Source organism: Trichomycterus rosablanca, chromosome 27 (assembly GCF_030014385.1).
Source record: "Trichomycterus rosablanca isolate fTriRos1 chromosome 27, fTriRos1.hap1, whole genome shotgun sequence".
NCBI lineage: Eukaryota > Metazoa > Chordata > Actinopteri > Siluriformes > Trichomycteridae > Trichomycterus > Trichomycterus rosablanca.
Window position 1 is genome coordinate 2,728,310 of NC_086014.1, and position 15,754 is coordinate 2,744,063.

Genomic DNA, 15,754 nt, shown 5'->3' on the forward strand with positions numbered 1-15,754 from the left:
CTTTCCAAGGCTTCCGTGGGCACAGACAGGACTTTGATGTATGCTTTTAAAGTCGCCTGGCAGACAGCTTAGATTTGTCTTTCTGTGGGGTCCAAAGGGAGACCAAAACCTGTATCTATGCCAATGTCACAGGAGGGGTCTCAAATACTTCTTCTAAGACAGAACAACAAAGAAAATTATAAATGCCCTACAGAAAAATGGAAATGAAAAGAGCAGTGGAAGCAGGGGAGAAATTTGGAGGAAATCTTTAGTTTTATGATAGATTTTATTAGTAAAATGGCTTACCATGCTTTGAATGATGCCTTGATTAGTTGGGGAAGGATGTCATGGCCTGGACCATCCCTATGATAACTTTCTGTAAATGGGAAAAAAAGCAACACTGAATTTGAATTCAGACAACAAACCATCCCAATGTGAAATCATTTTCAGAAAATTAGAGTCATATCTGTTTTTCCTAGTTGTGGGAAAAGGAAAAAGAGGAGAATATAAACCAATCTGGCGGGAGGAACGAGTGCAGGCTGAGTACAAAGCCAAAAAAAATCGGCAAAAAAGCAAAGCAAACAGTCGCTCTGGTCAGACCTCAGTCAGCCTGTCTCACCAAAGACGCCGGCGTTCTCATGCCCTGTACTCAGTCTGTGGAGAAGGATTCGGGCCACGTGACTTCGTTATCTACTTGCAAGCGCTCCGATAAGGAATGCCTCCGTGCACTGTTCACCCCTCCTTCCTTCCACCCACACACACATAAAATGCCAGGCGGACGCAGACAAAGAGGGGGAGGGAGAATTTCATCATAGCGCCACTGAGGGAGAGATGCTATCACCCAACCCCGCCGCTTGGCAATGACATAAAAGCGGAGCTTTGTTGGGCTCGTGAGCCGCACCTCCGTTATTGATGGCTCTACAGAGCCCTCGGATTTCAATAAGGCAGACCCGGGGCTCTTATCTGCAGATGCGGTCTCAGCCAGTGCCACGGAAGGAGGGAGGCAGAACGCTCCCAGTCTCATCAATCAAAGCCAGCTTTGGCCTTGTGCGCATAAAACCCTCTCACCGATCGAGCGTTCTCGTCACTTCCATGGCAACCTGTGTAGCAACAGGGCCAAAACGTTTAAGCAAGGGGGTACCAGGGGGTCACTTTTGCCTCTAATCACAAATGTAAAAATCATTTGAACAGTCAGAAGGTAAATTACTATGTTTTATATTTTTATAAAATTATGTTTACTATATATAAAACATAATTTCAGACCTGGGATCACAAGACATTAACGACATGACGAATTTATCCTAATCGTGTTTTTTTTTTTATCCAGAGAAACTACTTCATATTAGACGGCTATTAAAGACACATTCGCGCTTTTCCCCTCGAGCCATGACTCCATCACATCTCCAGCCATTAAAGACTAATACATTCCGCCGTGGAAAGCGCTCAACCCCGCAGTTCCCTGCGCGCTCGTTTTCTACACCTTTAATGACCCACAGCGGCAGCAGGAGGCGCAAACAGATTATTTGTCCTGGGCCACTTCAGTAGGAGGCCCTTTGCCTCCTTGTGCAAAAAAGGACCTCAAAGGCAATCAACTGCAAACCGAGACACATAGGGGCTGCTTTGTTTGGTGCTAAAAAGCAGCAGGGCTCTAATTTAGGACCAGGAGCAAAAAACGTACAATGGTGCCTTGCTTCAATTAAACGGGTGAGCTCTTGGTGTACCTTGGTATAATAACAGTTTGTTGTTGATACACAATTTTTTTTTCTTTCTGGAGACTTAAGACTATTTCAGCCCAGTCCAAACGTTTCAACGAATGGCCGAAACAGCCCAGTCGTTCTCGTTGGGAGGTGCACTTGTTAGTGCGCTTTCAATGTTGGCCCCAAGTCTAGATATAAAATAAGGAGGTTGCATCTGGAAGGGCATTTGCGCATTTGGCGTAAAAACTGTGCCAAGTCTGTTATGCTGACTAAATCAGCTGTGGTGACCCCTAAACATGGGAGCAGGATTGGCTTCCTAATAACTGCTGCAATTACCTCTGCTGGCTGACTGATGGGGCTTGCAAAGAGACGGGGGATAGTGGAGATCAGTGCGTGACAGTAGAGGCGGTGAAATGAGATCGGGTAACTAAATACGACTAGACTGGGAAGGGAAACGCTTTAAAAGATGAACACCATGTACCGACATTGTGCAACCCATATTTTTATACACGCGACTCATGCTAAGACACCAAGGGCATCAGCGAGGTGTGAGAGCAGCTGTGTTGATAGCAGGAGAGGTGATAAAAGGAAATATTGGCTCGCAAAAGCGAGAGGGTATAAAATTTCAGGTGTGCTGCAATTTTGGATTTTGCCCCAAGGATTTGAAAAGGTACACCGTTCAAACCCATAATTACAGCGTTGAGAAAGGGGTGTGGCTTCTGGGAGAGTTAATGAAGTTTGACAATTAGGCAGTAAACAGTGGCAAATAACGGGATTTTGGTGCGATAGTGATTTAGCTCATGCTTAGTGACTTCAGTCATCCTGTCAGCAAATTCAAAAGGTCGGGGGAAACAACCTCCCTTACTAGTTAGCCAATCTTAACTTGCTGAATTGAAATGCTGTGATGTGTTTTACATGCTTGTTGGTTATCGGTTAACTATAGACTAATGATGGTCAGTTATCATTAGTTTGTTCTGTTGCTGTTCAGCCTGTCTGAATTTTGGTGGTAGCACTTAAGCTAACACATTATTCATTAACTGCGCGAGAAAAGACACATAAGTAATCTAATGCACCTTTCTGAATGACCGTAAATTGCTTCAACACCCAAAAACATTAAAAGTCTGACGATTATCACAAATTACAATAAAAATAAGCTCCTTATCAATAAGCCGCTTCACATGTGATCCTAAGCTACTTAAATACCCTTTAACCATGGTCACGAACTGGCGGGTTAAGGCTGGATCAGGTGCAGGGAAAACCATGCTAGACTGAAAACCCAGCCAACATTTACAACAGTCTGGGAAAGAACGAGGTTACTGCCATGAAGGACAAAGCGGCCTGGATAAACGATTAGCCTACCCTGGTGACGGGGGAAGAAGGGGGGTCAGTCTCTTGCGCTCGCGGGATCTTTGTCTCCTATGGAGAGCTAGAACACATGCCAAGAACAACAGCACACGTTCAAGATCAAACTCCACGAGCACTGGCCACCCGACAAGAGGTCGTTTTCAAGGCTGCGTTTTATTATAGCACATGCAGAATTTGTTTTCAACTGAGAATTTTAAAGGGGAATGGTACCGTCTGTGATTTACCGAGTTTAGAACGATAAAAACAAACCCAAAAACTGGGAACCAGAGCTTTGAAAAAAATTCTGTTGTCTAATCCAGTTATGAGGGGATCAGAAACTGGACCAGTGATGTCACTGAGTCTCTCTCACAAAAAGAGCCAATAATGAATATGGCACTAAAAATTAGGAGGTATATGATTAACCAGCATGGGGAACATGGTTTAGTTTTCCCCTCTTTGATAAAGAACCAATGACATCACATGGTTTTTTAAAGCGCTGGCATCTTCCAGCCTTTTTCCGTAATAAAACAAAACCAAACACGACTGTTTTCCTTTAACATGTTTTCGTGCTGGCTACAAAATTAGCGGTCCTACTAATTAATGGCGCTATTTCATTGGCCAGTGCTGTGTGGTTTTAAGTGATACATAGGTAAACAGTCGGGAGATTTTCTCCTACACGAGAAGAGCTGACGCCACAAGCTCATCTGCTATTAATCTCAACAGCTTACGCTCAGCTCCACCATTTCCAAGAGAGGCTTGAACTTCAAGGAAGCCTGGGGGAAGGGTACTTTCGGTAATCCATTCCAGTTTCCCCCCCGAACTCTACAATATCGTACAGCATGCAAAAAAATAAATAAAAATAATAATAAACAACTGCACTTACATACATGTAAACATACATACACGTGTGTGTGTCTCTAAAAATCGAATGATACTCTCAGAGATTTTGCACATGCTTTAAGACATTTCTCAGCCTCTGAATTCCATGCATCATTAAACCATGCTTGTGTGGCATCCAGGCCTCATTTAGCAGCACTTGAGCGCTGTTTGGCGTTCTGCATGGCTGCTTTATTATTATGAGCACCAAAGAGCATGGATGAGTTTAACCGTGCATGTTACACCAGTACCACTGCAAGTTTTACACCAAAAGAAATTCAGAAGATGAATTTCAATCTCAAGATGAGATTTGGGCCGTGTCGCAATCCACACACCTGTTAAGGGGACAACATATGGCAATTCCAGCATTATAAATGTGACAATTTAATTCATATTGACTGGAAAACAGTGTTATGGCCAATGAGTTGGCCAGGGAATTTGTAGCTTAGTGGTTAGGGTACTGGAGTAGTAATCAAAGGGTTGTTGGTTGAAGCCCAACCACTGCCAGGTTGCTACTATTGGGCCCTTGAGCAAGGCAATAAACTTAGACAATAAACACTGTCACTGTACTGTAAGTCGCTTTGGATAAAAGCGTCCGCTAAATGCTGAAAATGTAAAAATGTAAAATGAGTCTGCCATCTTCAACGGCTAAAACATTTGAACACACGTTTACTGTGTTTTGGACACATTAACACTTCCTGTTCTTTTCCAGTGTTTTCTGTCCACATGAGCCGTTTTTATTTATACTAAATTTAAATTTAAACCTTTAGTTTGTTCAGGTTTGTGATTATTAAATGTCTTAAAAGCAATGTTTAATAGCATTGTACTCATGATGATTGTTCTGTGGCCCAAATTCGTCCCAATTAGACTAAAAGAATACTGTATAAAAGAATTTAATAATTTATTAGGATTGTAACGTCATGTTTTACACACTTTGGTTACATTCATGACAGAAACGGTAGTTGCTCATTACACAAGATTCATCAGTTCACAAGTTTTAATGTCAAACACAGTGGTGGACTATTTTGTATCTCTAATTCACCTCACTTGCACGTCTTTGTACTGTGGCAGGAAACCGAAGTTCCTGGGGGAAACCCACACGGTCACGGGGAGAACATGCACACTCCACACAGAAAGGACCCGGACCACTTCACCAGGGGATAGAACCCAGGTTCTTACTGTATTAAAGACACGGCAAACTTCAGGTCTTTCCAAATAATTGTTATGCACACGAACTGTGTGCGACAGGGACGCGTTTAAACACAGTAGGGTGTAATTTGGGACGGAGCGATGGTGAAAAGGCAATGACGTGGCTGCGCCGTGTTAAAAGAGCGCGTGAAGTGTTTGCATTTGCGGCTTTTATGCAATCTATAAGCGATTAGGTAACGGAGGGAGTGAGGTGGGTTTACCTTTCCACCCTGAGCCGGGACTAGTTCTACGCACGCGATGCAAGGACGGGTTTTTCCAGCTCGCGCTGCCTGCGCGGTCGGGCTTTCACGGGGCGGGTGAAAGGGGATGTGTGGGGGTTTGGGGTGGGGTGGGGAGGCAGAGAGAAAGAAAGAGCGAGAGAAAAGCGAGCGTGGGTGACGCTCTGGACTCCCGCTGCGCTACACAACAGCTCGGTGAAGCGAGAAGAGACGCAGCGGTTCTCCCGTTTCAGCACTAAGGTCCCGCGGGAGCGCGCACTGCGCGACCCCTGCGCCTTCCATTCATTCAAAACCCGTGACGTCTGCAGCGCGAGCCAAACAGGGCTGCAACACGATCCGCATCAGCGCGAGCTCACCCACCGCGCCGCTCGCTCTAATCCTTCATCTGCGCTGATCTGATCTGCGCTCTCTCGCGCCGCCGCGCACAGGGAAGCGCCAGCCGGTGCAACTTATTAATAAAGTAAAGTGATCAAATAAATGTGCACGTTAGATTTATTTCATTTATTCATTTATTTATTTCTTTATTAGGATTGTAACGTCATGTTTTACACACTTTGGTTACATTCATGACAGAAACGGTAGCTACTCGATACACAAAATTCATCAAAGTTATGGACAATTTTGTATCTCCAATTCACTTCACTTGCACGTCTTTGTACTGTGGGAGGAAACCCACGCAGACACGGGGAGAACATGCAAACCACACAGAAAGGACCCGGACCTTCTTGATGTGAGGCGACAGTGCTACCCCACATATTGCTAAAAAATAATGCAAACATTATTAAAACTGCTTCACATTTACGCTTGCCTTGTTCCTTACATGATAATGGTGCAATTCTGTGGAAAGTGCTAGGTAAAATATACTAAGTAACACATTAATTAATTAATTGTTTTTTGATTACCCGGTGTGCCCTTCTTTCATTCTTAACTTTGAACCGCGGAAATCTTATCTTCTGTGTGAGTTTTTGTAATAGAAACACGTGTTACCAATTCTATACCCATTTTAATCAGACTGTAACTGAGCCCGGTGCGTGTCCGGTCGCTTGGTGCTTTCCTCTCGTCGTGCCAAAAAAGGTCCCTCGAGAGATCCTTCAGATTTAAATGGTTGTAGGCAGAGAGAGCATTCGTATTGCTCAGAAAAGGCATTTGCATCTCCTCTGCCGAGATGTGTTGCTGATGCATGGTTCTGCACAGCAGCTATCAGACTCTGGGGCGCGCGGAGCCGGTGCAGGCAGCAGGCGCGAGCTCCCGCAGAGCCGCCCGCGCTATAAATAAACATATCCAGATAGCGGAGGGGAGGAGAGGGGGGCAGGCAAAGCGAGGCGAGGTGTAGGAAAGGGGGAGGGGAAGGCGTAGACCAAATAAACGGGGCCGACGGCAGCAGATATGCACGCGGCCTATTTATTTTCCCCAGCCGGCCGCCTGCGATTAAACCGGTCACGACGTGGAATTTCACCTCTTGTGCAACACATTGCAACAGGCCACCCACGCACACACGCACGAGTGTCAGGCCGGTGCCTTCAAAACACGATCATGTAAATTTTCTCCATGCACAAGCTGTAGTGGATTTTGCATCTTATTCCAAGCACAATGTGCGTGTTTCCAAATTCCAAACTAAAGTTTTGACCTAATATTTCACAAAACCTTAAATGAAGCAGTAAATACTCTGTAGTGTTTCTTATTGGTGACATGTGCAGTAAACTAAAAACGTACAGGAAAGTACTCCAGAACTGGGATGGAGAAACTCTGTGCATGGAACTATTTTTGTGGCAGCTAAAGATGGCACTGAAAGTTTAAAACAAGGATCTGTAGCATCACACTGATCCCTTTCACACCTTTTTTCTACCCCAACGAAAAAATGGGTTTCAAACAGACCCGTTTTGAAAATGGCTCTTTTCCACGCAACATCTCATTACTCAAGTTTTGAAAGCCTGTGGCCAGAGCCTGACTTAAAATTTGGGTCAACATTAAGTTCAAGTCAAAATAATTACATATCAAACTAAATACAAAACTAAACATGTGCTAATTAGGTGTCATTAGCAGCAGTTAATATGCTTACTGACGGTGACATATTAGCATAATGACATTTGAGTACACAAGTATCATCAACGTAAATGTAACAAACAGCTGGAGATTCAAATCTTTATTATACCAGCTGTTTTATTTCATAAACTCAGGTTGTATTTCTTGTGAATTTTTTTATTCTACAGTTTATAGTATTTTATGAGCTACAAGTTGCCACTGTTGGATTCCTGAGCAAGGCCCTTAACCCTTAACTGCTTGGACTGTGTTCATGTATGGATAAATACACCTGCTAAAAGTCTTAAATGTAAATGTCCATCATTTTACAGTGTATAAGCTTCAATCAGTGCATAAAAATGACTGTTAAAGAGAAGAATAACAAGAAAAAGACCCAAGCAAAATCACTTACCTCCATCCTAAAGATAAAATATATAACAACCTGCATCAAATTATTAGTGCTTTTGTACTAATCAGTACAGGTAACTGTGGTACACTACAGCTACAATTTAAATCCAGAACTTTATGTACCTTTTACCTTTGCTCAAATACCGGTGTTCCTCAGGGAGTAGATTTTTCATGCAGCATCAGTATGGAACGTCAATGGTCCCAACAATGGAAGCCTGATTAATCTTAGCAGCCACGCAAACAGAACTTTTCAGGGTAGCCATTGTACTCAGAAGAAGAATGCTACCCTATAACACCTAGGTGGACTACTGAGCTTAACTTATTAAACTTGTTAGTCAATATGTGGGAAACTATTTGGCATGTTAAAGTTGAGGTTGTCCAACTTGTACAAACCCAACAGACAAGAAAATAACACATATAATTTCAATCTCAATAACACATAAGATGCTCAGAATGGAAATTGAAAATGTCAGACCTAATTTTTGACGTGGACTCTGCTAGTGCAGTGTATGATAAAGAAGCCGTAATATCCTGCTGTGCGCCATTTTGACGCACTAGTACAGAATGTAGGAGTTCTAAGGGGCCTGACATGTTTAGTACTACCACCAGACACCGTCTGTATTCTGATTAATAGTCAAGCTTTTTTTAAAGTATCACCCACAATCTGGAAATTATTACAGGATTCCATGACAGTCTGCATGCACATGAACAACCATCCGGTAAAACACGTCTTTGTTTTTACAATGCAGGTTTTGTTTCCGTTACGTGGGGGGAAGCCGAGGCCTGTGCTTGAGCCGAGTCTGGGCGGAAAAAAAAAACACCCTTTCAGGACAAAAGAGGACCAGTCTGTCTTTGAAAACACTAGAACAACTTTCAGCAACCACAGGTTACTTAAACTGTTGAGATTTCTGGCTTTGTCCAGTTAAAGCGGCAGTAGGTTCAGGGATTTAAATAATAGGAGACCTCCCCGTGACTGTGCATCGTCTCTTTGACCTAAGGGTCACCAGTAACATGAAAATGTACAATCAAGAGGTATTCTAGCATCCGAGTTTGTGAAACTAGAATTTAATGACATTAGGTCAAATAAGAATTTGAGCAAAAGACATTTTAAATTACATTTTAAGACCAAATGAAACAAATTAATACATGGTACAAATAAGGAAAGGACAGACAGGTTTTATCTAATGAGGTTCAACTGCCTATTGAGAAACTAGCTATACCTTCTCAAAAAGTAAATGCATTAGGTTCACACTTGTTTGTATAATATACACCATATCCCAAACCACATATTACTGTGATAAACAGTATGTCACTTCACAATTGGTGTTAGAACAGTACATCAAATCAAACATACGCCATACCTAAATAGTTCTAAGTTGTTGACTGTGTAGACAGGTATGATAGAAAAGTTCACATTTTTAAGAACAGGAGAGCATCATTTAGCTTTTGCCTCAATTTAGGCTGATGAGAGTGAAAACAGCTGCACAACATCATTCTGTTTTCAGGTTTTATTTCTCTACGAACTTTATGCTGCGCGCTGCCGCTGTAACAAAGACAGTCTTGTGCTTGGAGACTGGTTGCGCACGGAGAGAAAGAACACGCACACATTGCACATATTTCCTTACAAACCACGAATAAATCAGAATAAAACATAAGTAAATTTAATCACGTTTGTGTTGTTTAGCACTTTTTGTATTGTTTTGCGGAATCCAGTAGCCGAAAATTCATAGACACCGTGCGTGACCTCCAAAAGCGCTGAACGGCAAAGAACGTGCGCAAGGTGAGCATACCGCGCACGGAAAGAGCCAAAAAAGGGCGAGGCTTTATCAAAATCGATTCCCTCCCTGATAATGCGTGGCTTGAGAAATTAAACACATTGCGGATCTCGGACACGTCACGCGTGAATCGTGAAACCACACGGAGCACGTGCGTTTCCGAGAAAAGCCGAAATGCTTCCACAGAACTACGGCGCGATTTCGGTTTGAATAGCAGGAAAGTCCCGAAGCGCGTGAAGCGCTGGGGAAAGCACTCGCGAGACGCCGCGCGACGATTTCAACTGAAACGGGCACGGGCTGCGAAGTGAAGCGCGTGCCGACCCGATCGCACGGGTCTCGCGAAACCGGTTTTGACATGTGGAAGTGATCCACGTCTTTACGTCGATTTGATTCAGCGAGTTAATTCATTTGCAACAATATAAGAAGTCCAAATCCAAAGCCCACGGAGACACACGGACACGAGACTTTGTTTAGAACCTCGGGGGCTCTTCAAAAAGTGTTGCGCACACTCAGGGAACAAAAAGCGACCCCTCTTTAAAAAAAACCAACTATCACTAGTGATAGAGTGAATGTATATTTGGAGAGCAGACTTTATATTGTTTGAATATCACAATGCAGTGACGTTAAAGCCAAAACAGTGGTATTAATACGGTACAGTATTAAAACGGGGCAGTGGGTGCTCAGTGATTAAGATACTGGACTAGTAATCAGAAGGTTGCCATTGTGGGGCCCCTGAGCAAGGCCCTTAAACCTTAATAGCTCAAATCCTGTTTAGTCATAATTGCAAGTCGCTTTGGATAAAAGCGCCGCTAAATGCCGAAAAATTAAATATGCAGACGTTATAGAAAATGTATCGTCTATTTAGCAGTTGACTAAATCGTGACAATCAAGAAACGAGTCTTTAAGTCGTTAAAGAAACAAAATGAGAGAAAAAAAGTATACAGACGCGTCCGTAGCCTCGGAAGCGCTCCACACTTTATACACAATCCAATAAACAAAAACCTCAAACATTTTCTTATAAAAGTAATAAGTTATTTATATGTAATTAAACGGTAAATTTACTTACTTATTTTATCAGGATTTTGACGTCATGTTTTACACACTTTATTTACATTTACATTACATGACAGAAACGGTAGGCACTAATACACAAGATTCATCAGTTCACAAGTTTAGTATCAAACACAGTCAGGGACGATTTTGTATCTCCAATTCACCTCACTTGCATGTTTTTGGACTGTGGGAGGAAACCGGAGCTCCCGGAGGTAACCCACGCGAACATGCAAACTCCATACAGAAAGAACCTTAACCTTAACCTTTAAGAAATAAAATAAAATAGAAATAGTTTATTGATCTGTACGCACGTTTAAAGTCCTAATAAAGTGGAGAGATTCGCCAGCACCCGCACACCAATAAAAACAATCTAAAAACAGCCCCAAAACAAGTGAAATAAGTTCAAAGCTTCATACCGTAAAGAACGCGAGTGTGATGAATCCGGTCCGCCGGTGTTTTCCTCACAAGAGACACAGATATATCCAAGTTCAATATTTAAAACCCCGACCAAAAAGACTTCAGCGTGTCCGGACTCCTCGCGAATATCCGCTCAGACAACGGGCACATTTCCGACCAACCGAAACATCCAAATCCTTTTGTCCGGTCAGGGCGCGAGTTGTTAAGCGTAAACCCGAGCGCACCGGCAGCACTGACTTCGCTCGGACACGAAACTAACTCAGTCAACTCGCAGCGCCATGCTGAAGCTCTGCGAGACGCGAACCAAACACGAGCGAAACCCGGTTCGCTTCGTTCTCGCTTCTCACGCGTGAGAAGCCAAACACAACAGTGTGGGTAGAGACACGGTAGTAGGTTCCACTTTCTCACAACTCATAGTTCGAAGGTCCGGTGCGTCTAACACGGCGCGAGCCGCTCTTCCTTTGTTCAGGGTTACCGGAGGCGCGAGATGGCAACGCGCTGCAGCGAAACGTGCCGCTCCTAACGCGCTCACTCGCGAGACTGGATGCCGTGTCTCAGCCTGGCGCGTTCACTCGCTCGCTCTCTCTCTCTCTCTCTCGCTCGCTCACCCACTCCCTCTCGCGCTCACTCGCGCCCTACCCAGAAGGCCAGTCGGGGGGAACCGCAATTACCATAAAAACCTCCGCTGCACGCCCGCCACAGAGAGAGAGAGAGAGAGAGAGAGAGAGAGAGAGAGAGAGAGAGAGAGAGAGAGCGTAAACAAAAACACGAAAACCAACCGCACAAATAAACTAGACAAATACACTCGATATTTAATTTAATGGCGAAACTCAGGTGGGTAGTACAGTCGCCTCTCAGCAAGAAGGACTGGTCTGGGTCCTTCTGTGTGGAGTTTGCATGTTCTCCCTGTGTTTTCCCCCCACAGACATGCAGTCATGTTAATTGGAGATACAAAATGCCCTTATATATATATATATATATATATATATATATATATATATATATATATATTATATATATATTATAATATATATTATAGGATCCAGTACCCCCTCACAACCCTGATAAGCATTATAGAAAGTGAGTGAGTGAATTTACCATTATTGGTTTTATTGCCCATACACAGTGCCAAGGTCTAAAAAAAGAAAAGCCAAAACTGTCACCTTATGCTAAAAAAGTGGAACATGGCAACACTGTCCACAGTCAAGCAAGCATTATCTCATCAGGCTTAGATGCTGCCCGACAAGAAATCCCAGCTTAAAGCTAAACTGAATTTGTTGGGGCGGAACAGTGACTTGAAGGGTACTACACTCACCTCTCGTAAGAAGGCCTAGGGTTCGGTTCCCAGGTGGACCGGTCTGGGTCCTTGATCTCCATGTCCCTTACAAGTGCATGTATGTTTGAATTTAATGGTGTGTCTCAGCAAAATGTTAATCCACCTGAATGCATCCATAATGCAATATTTTTGCTGTATTATTTCTAATTCATTCATTATCAATACACTTAACCTTGGTCAGAGTCATTGTGGGTCTGCAGCCTGTCCTGGGAACATTGGACACAAACCACCTTGGACAGGCTGACACCTATTTCTTGAGAATGGCAACTACACCTCCTGCATGTCTTTCGTAAATGGAAGGAAGCTGTGCCTGACTCGGACCCTCCAGGACCAGATCAGCCGAGAACAAAACCATGATTTAATTAAACAATATTACATGCATGATGCTATTAGTCAGTAAAGGGGGATTAAACACAGCAATAAACTCCATGACTGGAAATTTTTGCACTAGTCTACAAACTAAGTGAAATAAATCAGACAGTTAAAAATCCAAGAAACTTGGGCTGGGCGGCTACATGAACAACGATTGGCTGCTTTTCATACAGGGTGGGAAGCCGGACAAAGGACCTCATAACTGATGCAATTATGACCTCTACTGTCTGGTTGATGGCGCCTGCACAGAGTCTAGGAATAATGCGTTGTTCAGGCTCCCCGTTCGCAAAGCTGATCCACATATGAACTGTTGCAGGTGAAAAGATGCAGTCGGCTACTGCACACGTGTCAGTCTCGCTCTCCTTAATCAGAAGTGGAAATTAGCATCAGTAGAGAGGAAGCGTAATGTAATTGGTTAGGACTAGGTTGGGAGGAAAATTGGGAAAAATGCAAAAAACAAAAAAAATCCAAGAAACACCAACATTAATACTGAAAGGATCATGATGCTATAAATCACATGAAAAGGCTAAACCAATCATTCAGATTCAGCCTGCCTGGTCTTATTTAGCACAACTCATCAATCATTCATCATTACAGACAAACTCAAATGTTTATTGACTTGCCACTTGCCACTTGCCACCATCTGTACAGAGAGGGAGGGATGTGTCATAAACTAATGTTATAAAATATTCTTCGGGTTGCTTCTAATAGTATGCCAGTAAGTGGATTTCCCATAAGTTACGCACTGCACCTTTAACGAACAGTGGCCGCGGTGTTACTGGAGCAGAGAGGGTGTCTCCGTGCTCGGAGGGCGGGTTTGATGTTCATGCAGAGGAAGCGTAATGATCGCGCGAGCTGGGAGGGGAAATAGGATTAGTTCAAGGTCTGCCTCGTGAGGGGGGAAACAGGCTGCCTCCAAGGTCCCCACAGGGTCTCTCCAACCCTCCCCCATGCTGTCTAGGGCCGGAGAGAAACGCAGTGGAACTGGTCCTGTTAAAGGCTGCCGGCGAAAGGTGTGAAGACTGACACCGAGTGCAACATCAACACCAGCAAGTGTTATAATCCTATTAAAACAAAAAAAAGTGTCATGTGAGGAGAAGCCTGGTCTGCACTACTAACCCAGTACTTTAGGGCAAGGCAGGGCTGGTCACCACATTTGACTCTTTTGTCCTGTCTCTCGAACCTAACCTGTTTTACCCTGTCAGGGAACCGCCGTGACCCTGACCAGGATAAAGCAGTTAATGAAAATGAAAAATTCTTATCCGGAACATTACTGGTTAATCACTGTCTCTGAGGTCGGTAATATGTTGTCATATACACATGTCATATACATATACAGCAGAAAGACCTGAGTGACTTACATAGGGGCCAAATCGTTATGTCCAGACCACTGGGTTAAAGTATCTCCAAAACAGCCGTGGTGAGTACCCACCTACACTAATCCAAGAAGACAAGCCACAAACTGCTGACAGGTTGTTGGGCAGCAAAAACTCAGTGATGCTAAAGGGCATTAAGTTAAAGACCTCTCGTACGGACCAACAGAAGTGTTGCTGTAGCTCAAATTCCAGATAAATTTAATACGGATGACCGGTCTGAAGTTTTCTCCAAGATCATGTGGACAGCCGGGAATATGTGCATCATTTTCCAACAAAAGAGATGGCACCAAGAAGCACTGTAGGACAACACAACCTTTTCACAAGAGGTTGAAGAACCTGCTGGTAATGTCCTAATATCACCGAACTCCTGCCATATAGAGGGGCAGGTGGCACAGATTGCAGTATCATGCTCACCTGACATGCTACTGGGGCCTACAGGAGGCATTGAGGCAAAGATAAATGTTAAGCGTCGATTCTTTGAATCAACAGCCTCAAGGCTCATTAAGCATTAATTTGTTTAAGCCGTGAGGAGCTTATAATACCGGCCTCTTGTTTCTCGAGAGCTGGAGTTGCCATTGCCGGTAACGGCTTTAACAATTTTCCTTTAAACAACAATCTCTTATAATTTTCCATTATATCTAGCCCGTTTATCAGCTGAGTGCATGGACTGTGACGTCCTCTATTTCTACTTTCTCGGTAGCCTAGCTGTTCCTTCGTCTTTCTGCTTTGAGCTGCAGACTTTGTTTTCTGTTATTTTAGCCACTTATTATTTTTTAGAACTTATTAGTGTATTTTGCAGCAAATGTTGCTGTGTGTCCGTCCTAACAAAGATGGGTCATTTTCCTTGTGTCTGAAACTTTAGATTTGGTTTTAGAATCTGTGTGTGATTAAAAAATATTATTAATTATTTTTTTGCAATAAAGAGGAACTGCAAAAATCTGTCAGTCTGTGTCGGTTCTAAATTTTTGGCCCGATCAATCTTCTATTCACTGAAATGCAAATGCACTGTGTGTGTGTTGAAATGTGGTAATCCCCCTACCCTCTTTTCCCCGCCCTGCGGAGCTGTGTGTCCCGCTAAAAAAACAGAAAGAGGAAAGGAGGATGAAGGGGAATAAAGCTCAGTGATAAATACACGCAGTTCCATTAGCACACGTAGCACCAACCTGTACCTGTCAGCGGGCGCACCAGACACCAGGATTGAAAGGGATCTTATTGGGTCTTGTCCCAAATTTTTCCATTAGTGCCACTCTTGTCAGATGCTGCGGAGGGCAGATTAATGGGTTGTGCATAATTAGTTTCAAAGGCAAACAGGAAAGATATTCTGCTTGAGGTTATAACGACACCACTCGCATCTGGTTATGTGTAATATGGTAAAAATAAAGATCAGGGTTGGAGAGTAACAGAATAATTTTTACTGACCCACTGGTCCTGGTCAGAGTAGCAGTGGGTCATATCTAAAAAAAAAAAAATTACAAATATCCTAAATGGTTGCTAGGGTGTTGGTAAGTGGTTGCGGTAGAATTTAACATTAGTGATATTCTTAAAAACAGTTTCTATCATGGTTCAGATTGCTACATTGGAGCAATGTGGTTGCTATAGTATTTCTAGTTGTTGAGTCTAGTTGGGAGCTCTTGTGCTACAGGTGGCTGTCTTATCCAAGGCGATTACTAGGGTG

General features: G+C 43.3%; 1 protein-coding gene across 2 annotated transcripts in view; it reads right to left on the minus strand.

Moving 5' to 3' along the window:
- Positions 1–11,221, minus strand: part of bcor (BCL6 corepressor) — a 42,325-nt gene extending 31,104 nt beyond the window's left edge. For both annotated transcript variants that reach the window (XM_062989637.1, XM_062989636.1), the window contains exons 1-2: positions 10,995–11,221; positions 286–355 (exon numbers count right to left, since the gene is read on the minus strand). In XM_062989637.1, the coding sequence (XP_062845707.1) occupies positions 286–288 (3 nt within the window). In that variant the 5' untranslated portion in view covers positions 289–355; positions 10,995–11,221. The remainder of the gene's footprint in view (positions 1–285; positions 356–10,994) is intronic.
- Positions 11,222–15,754: the final 4,533 nt, after the last annotated feature.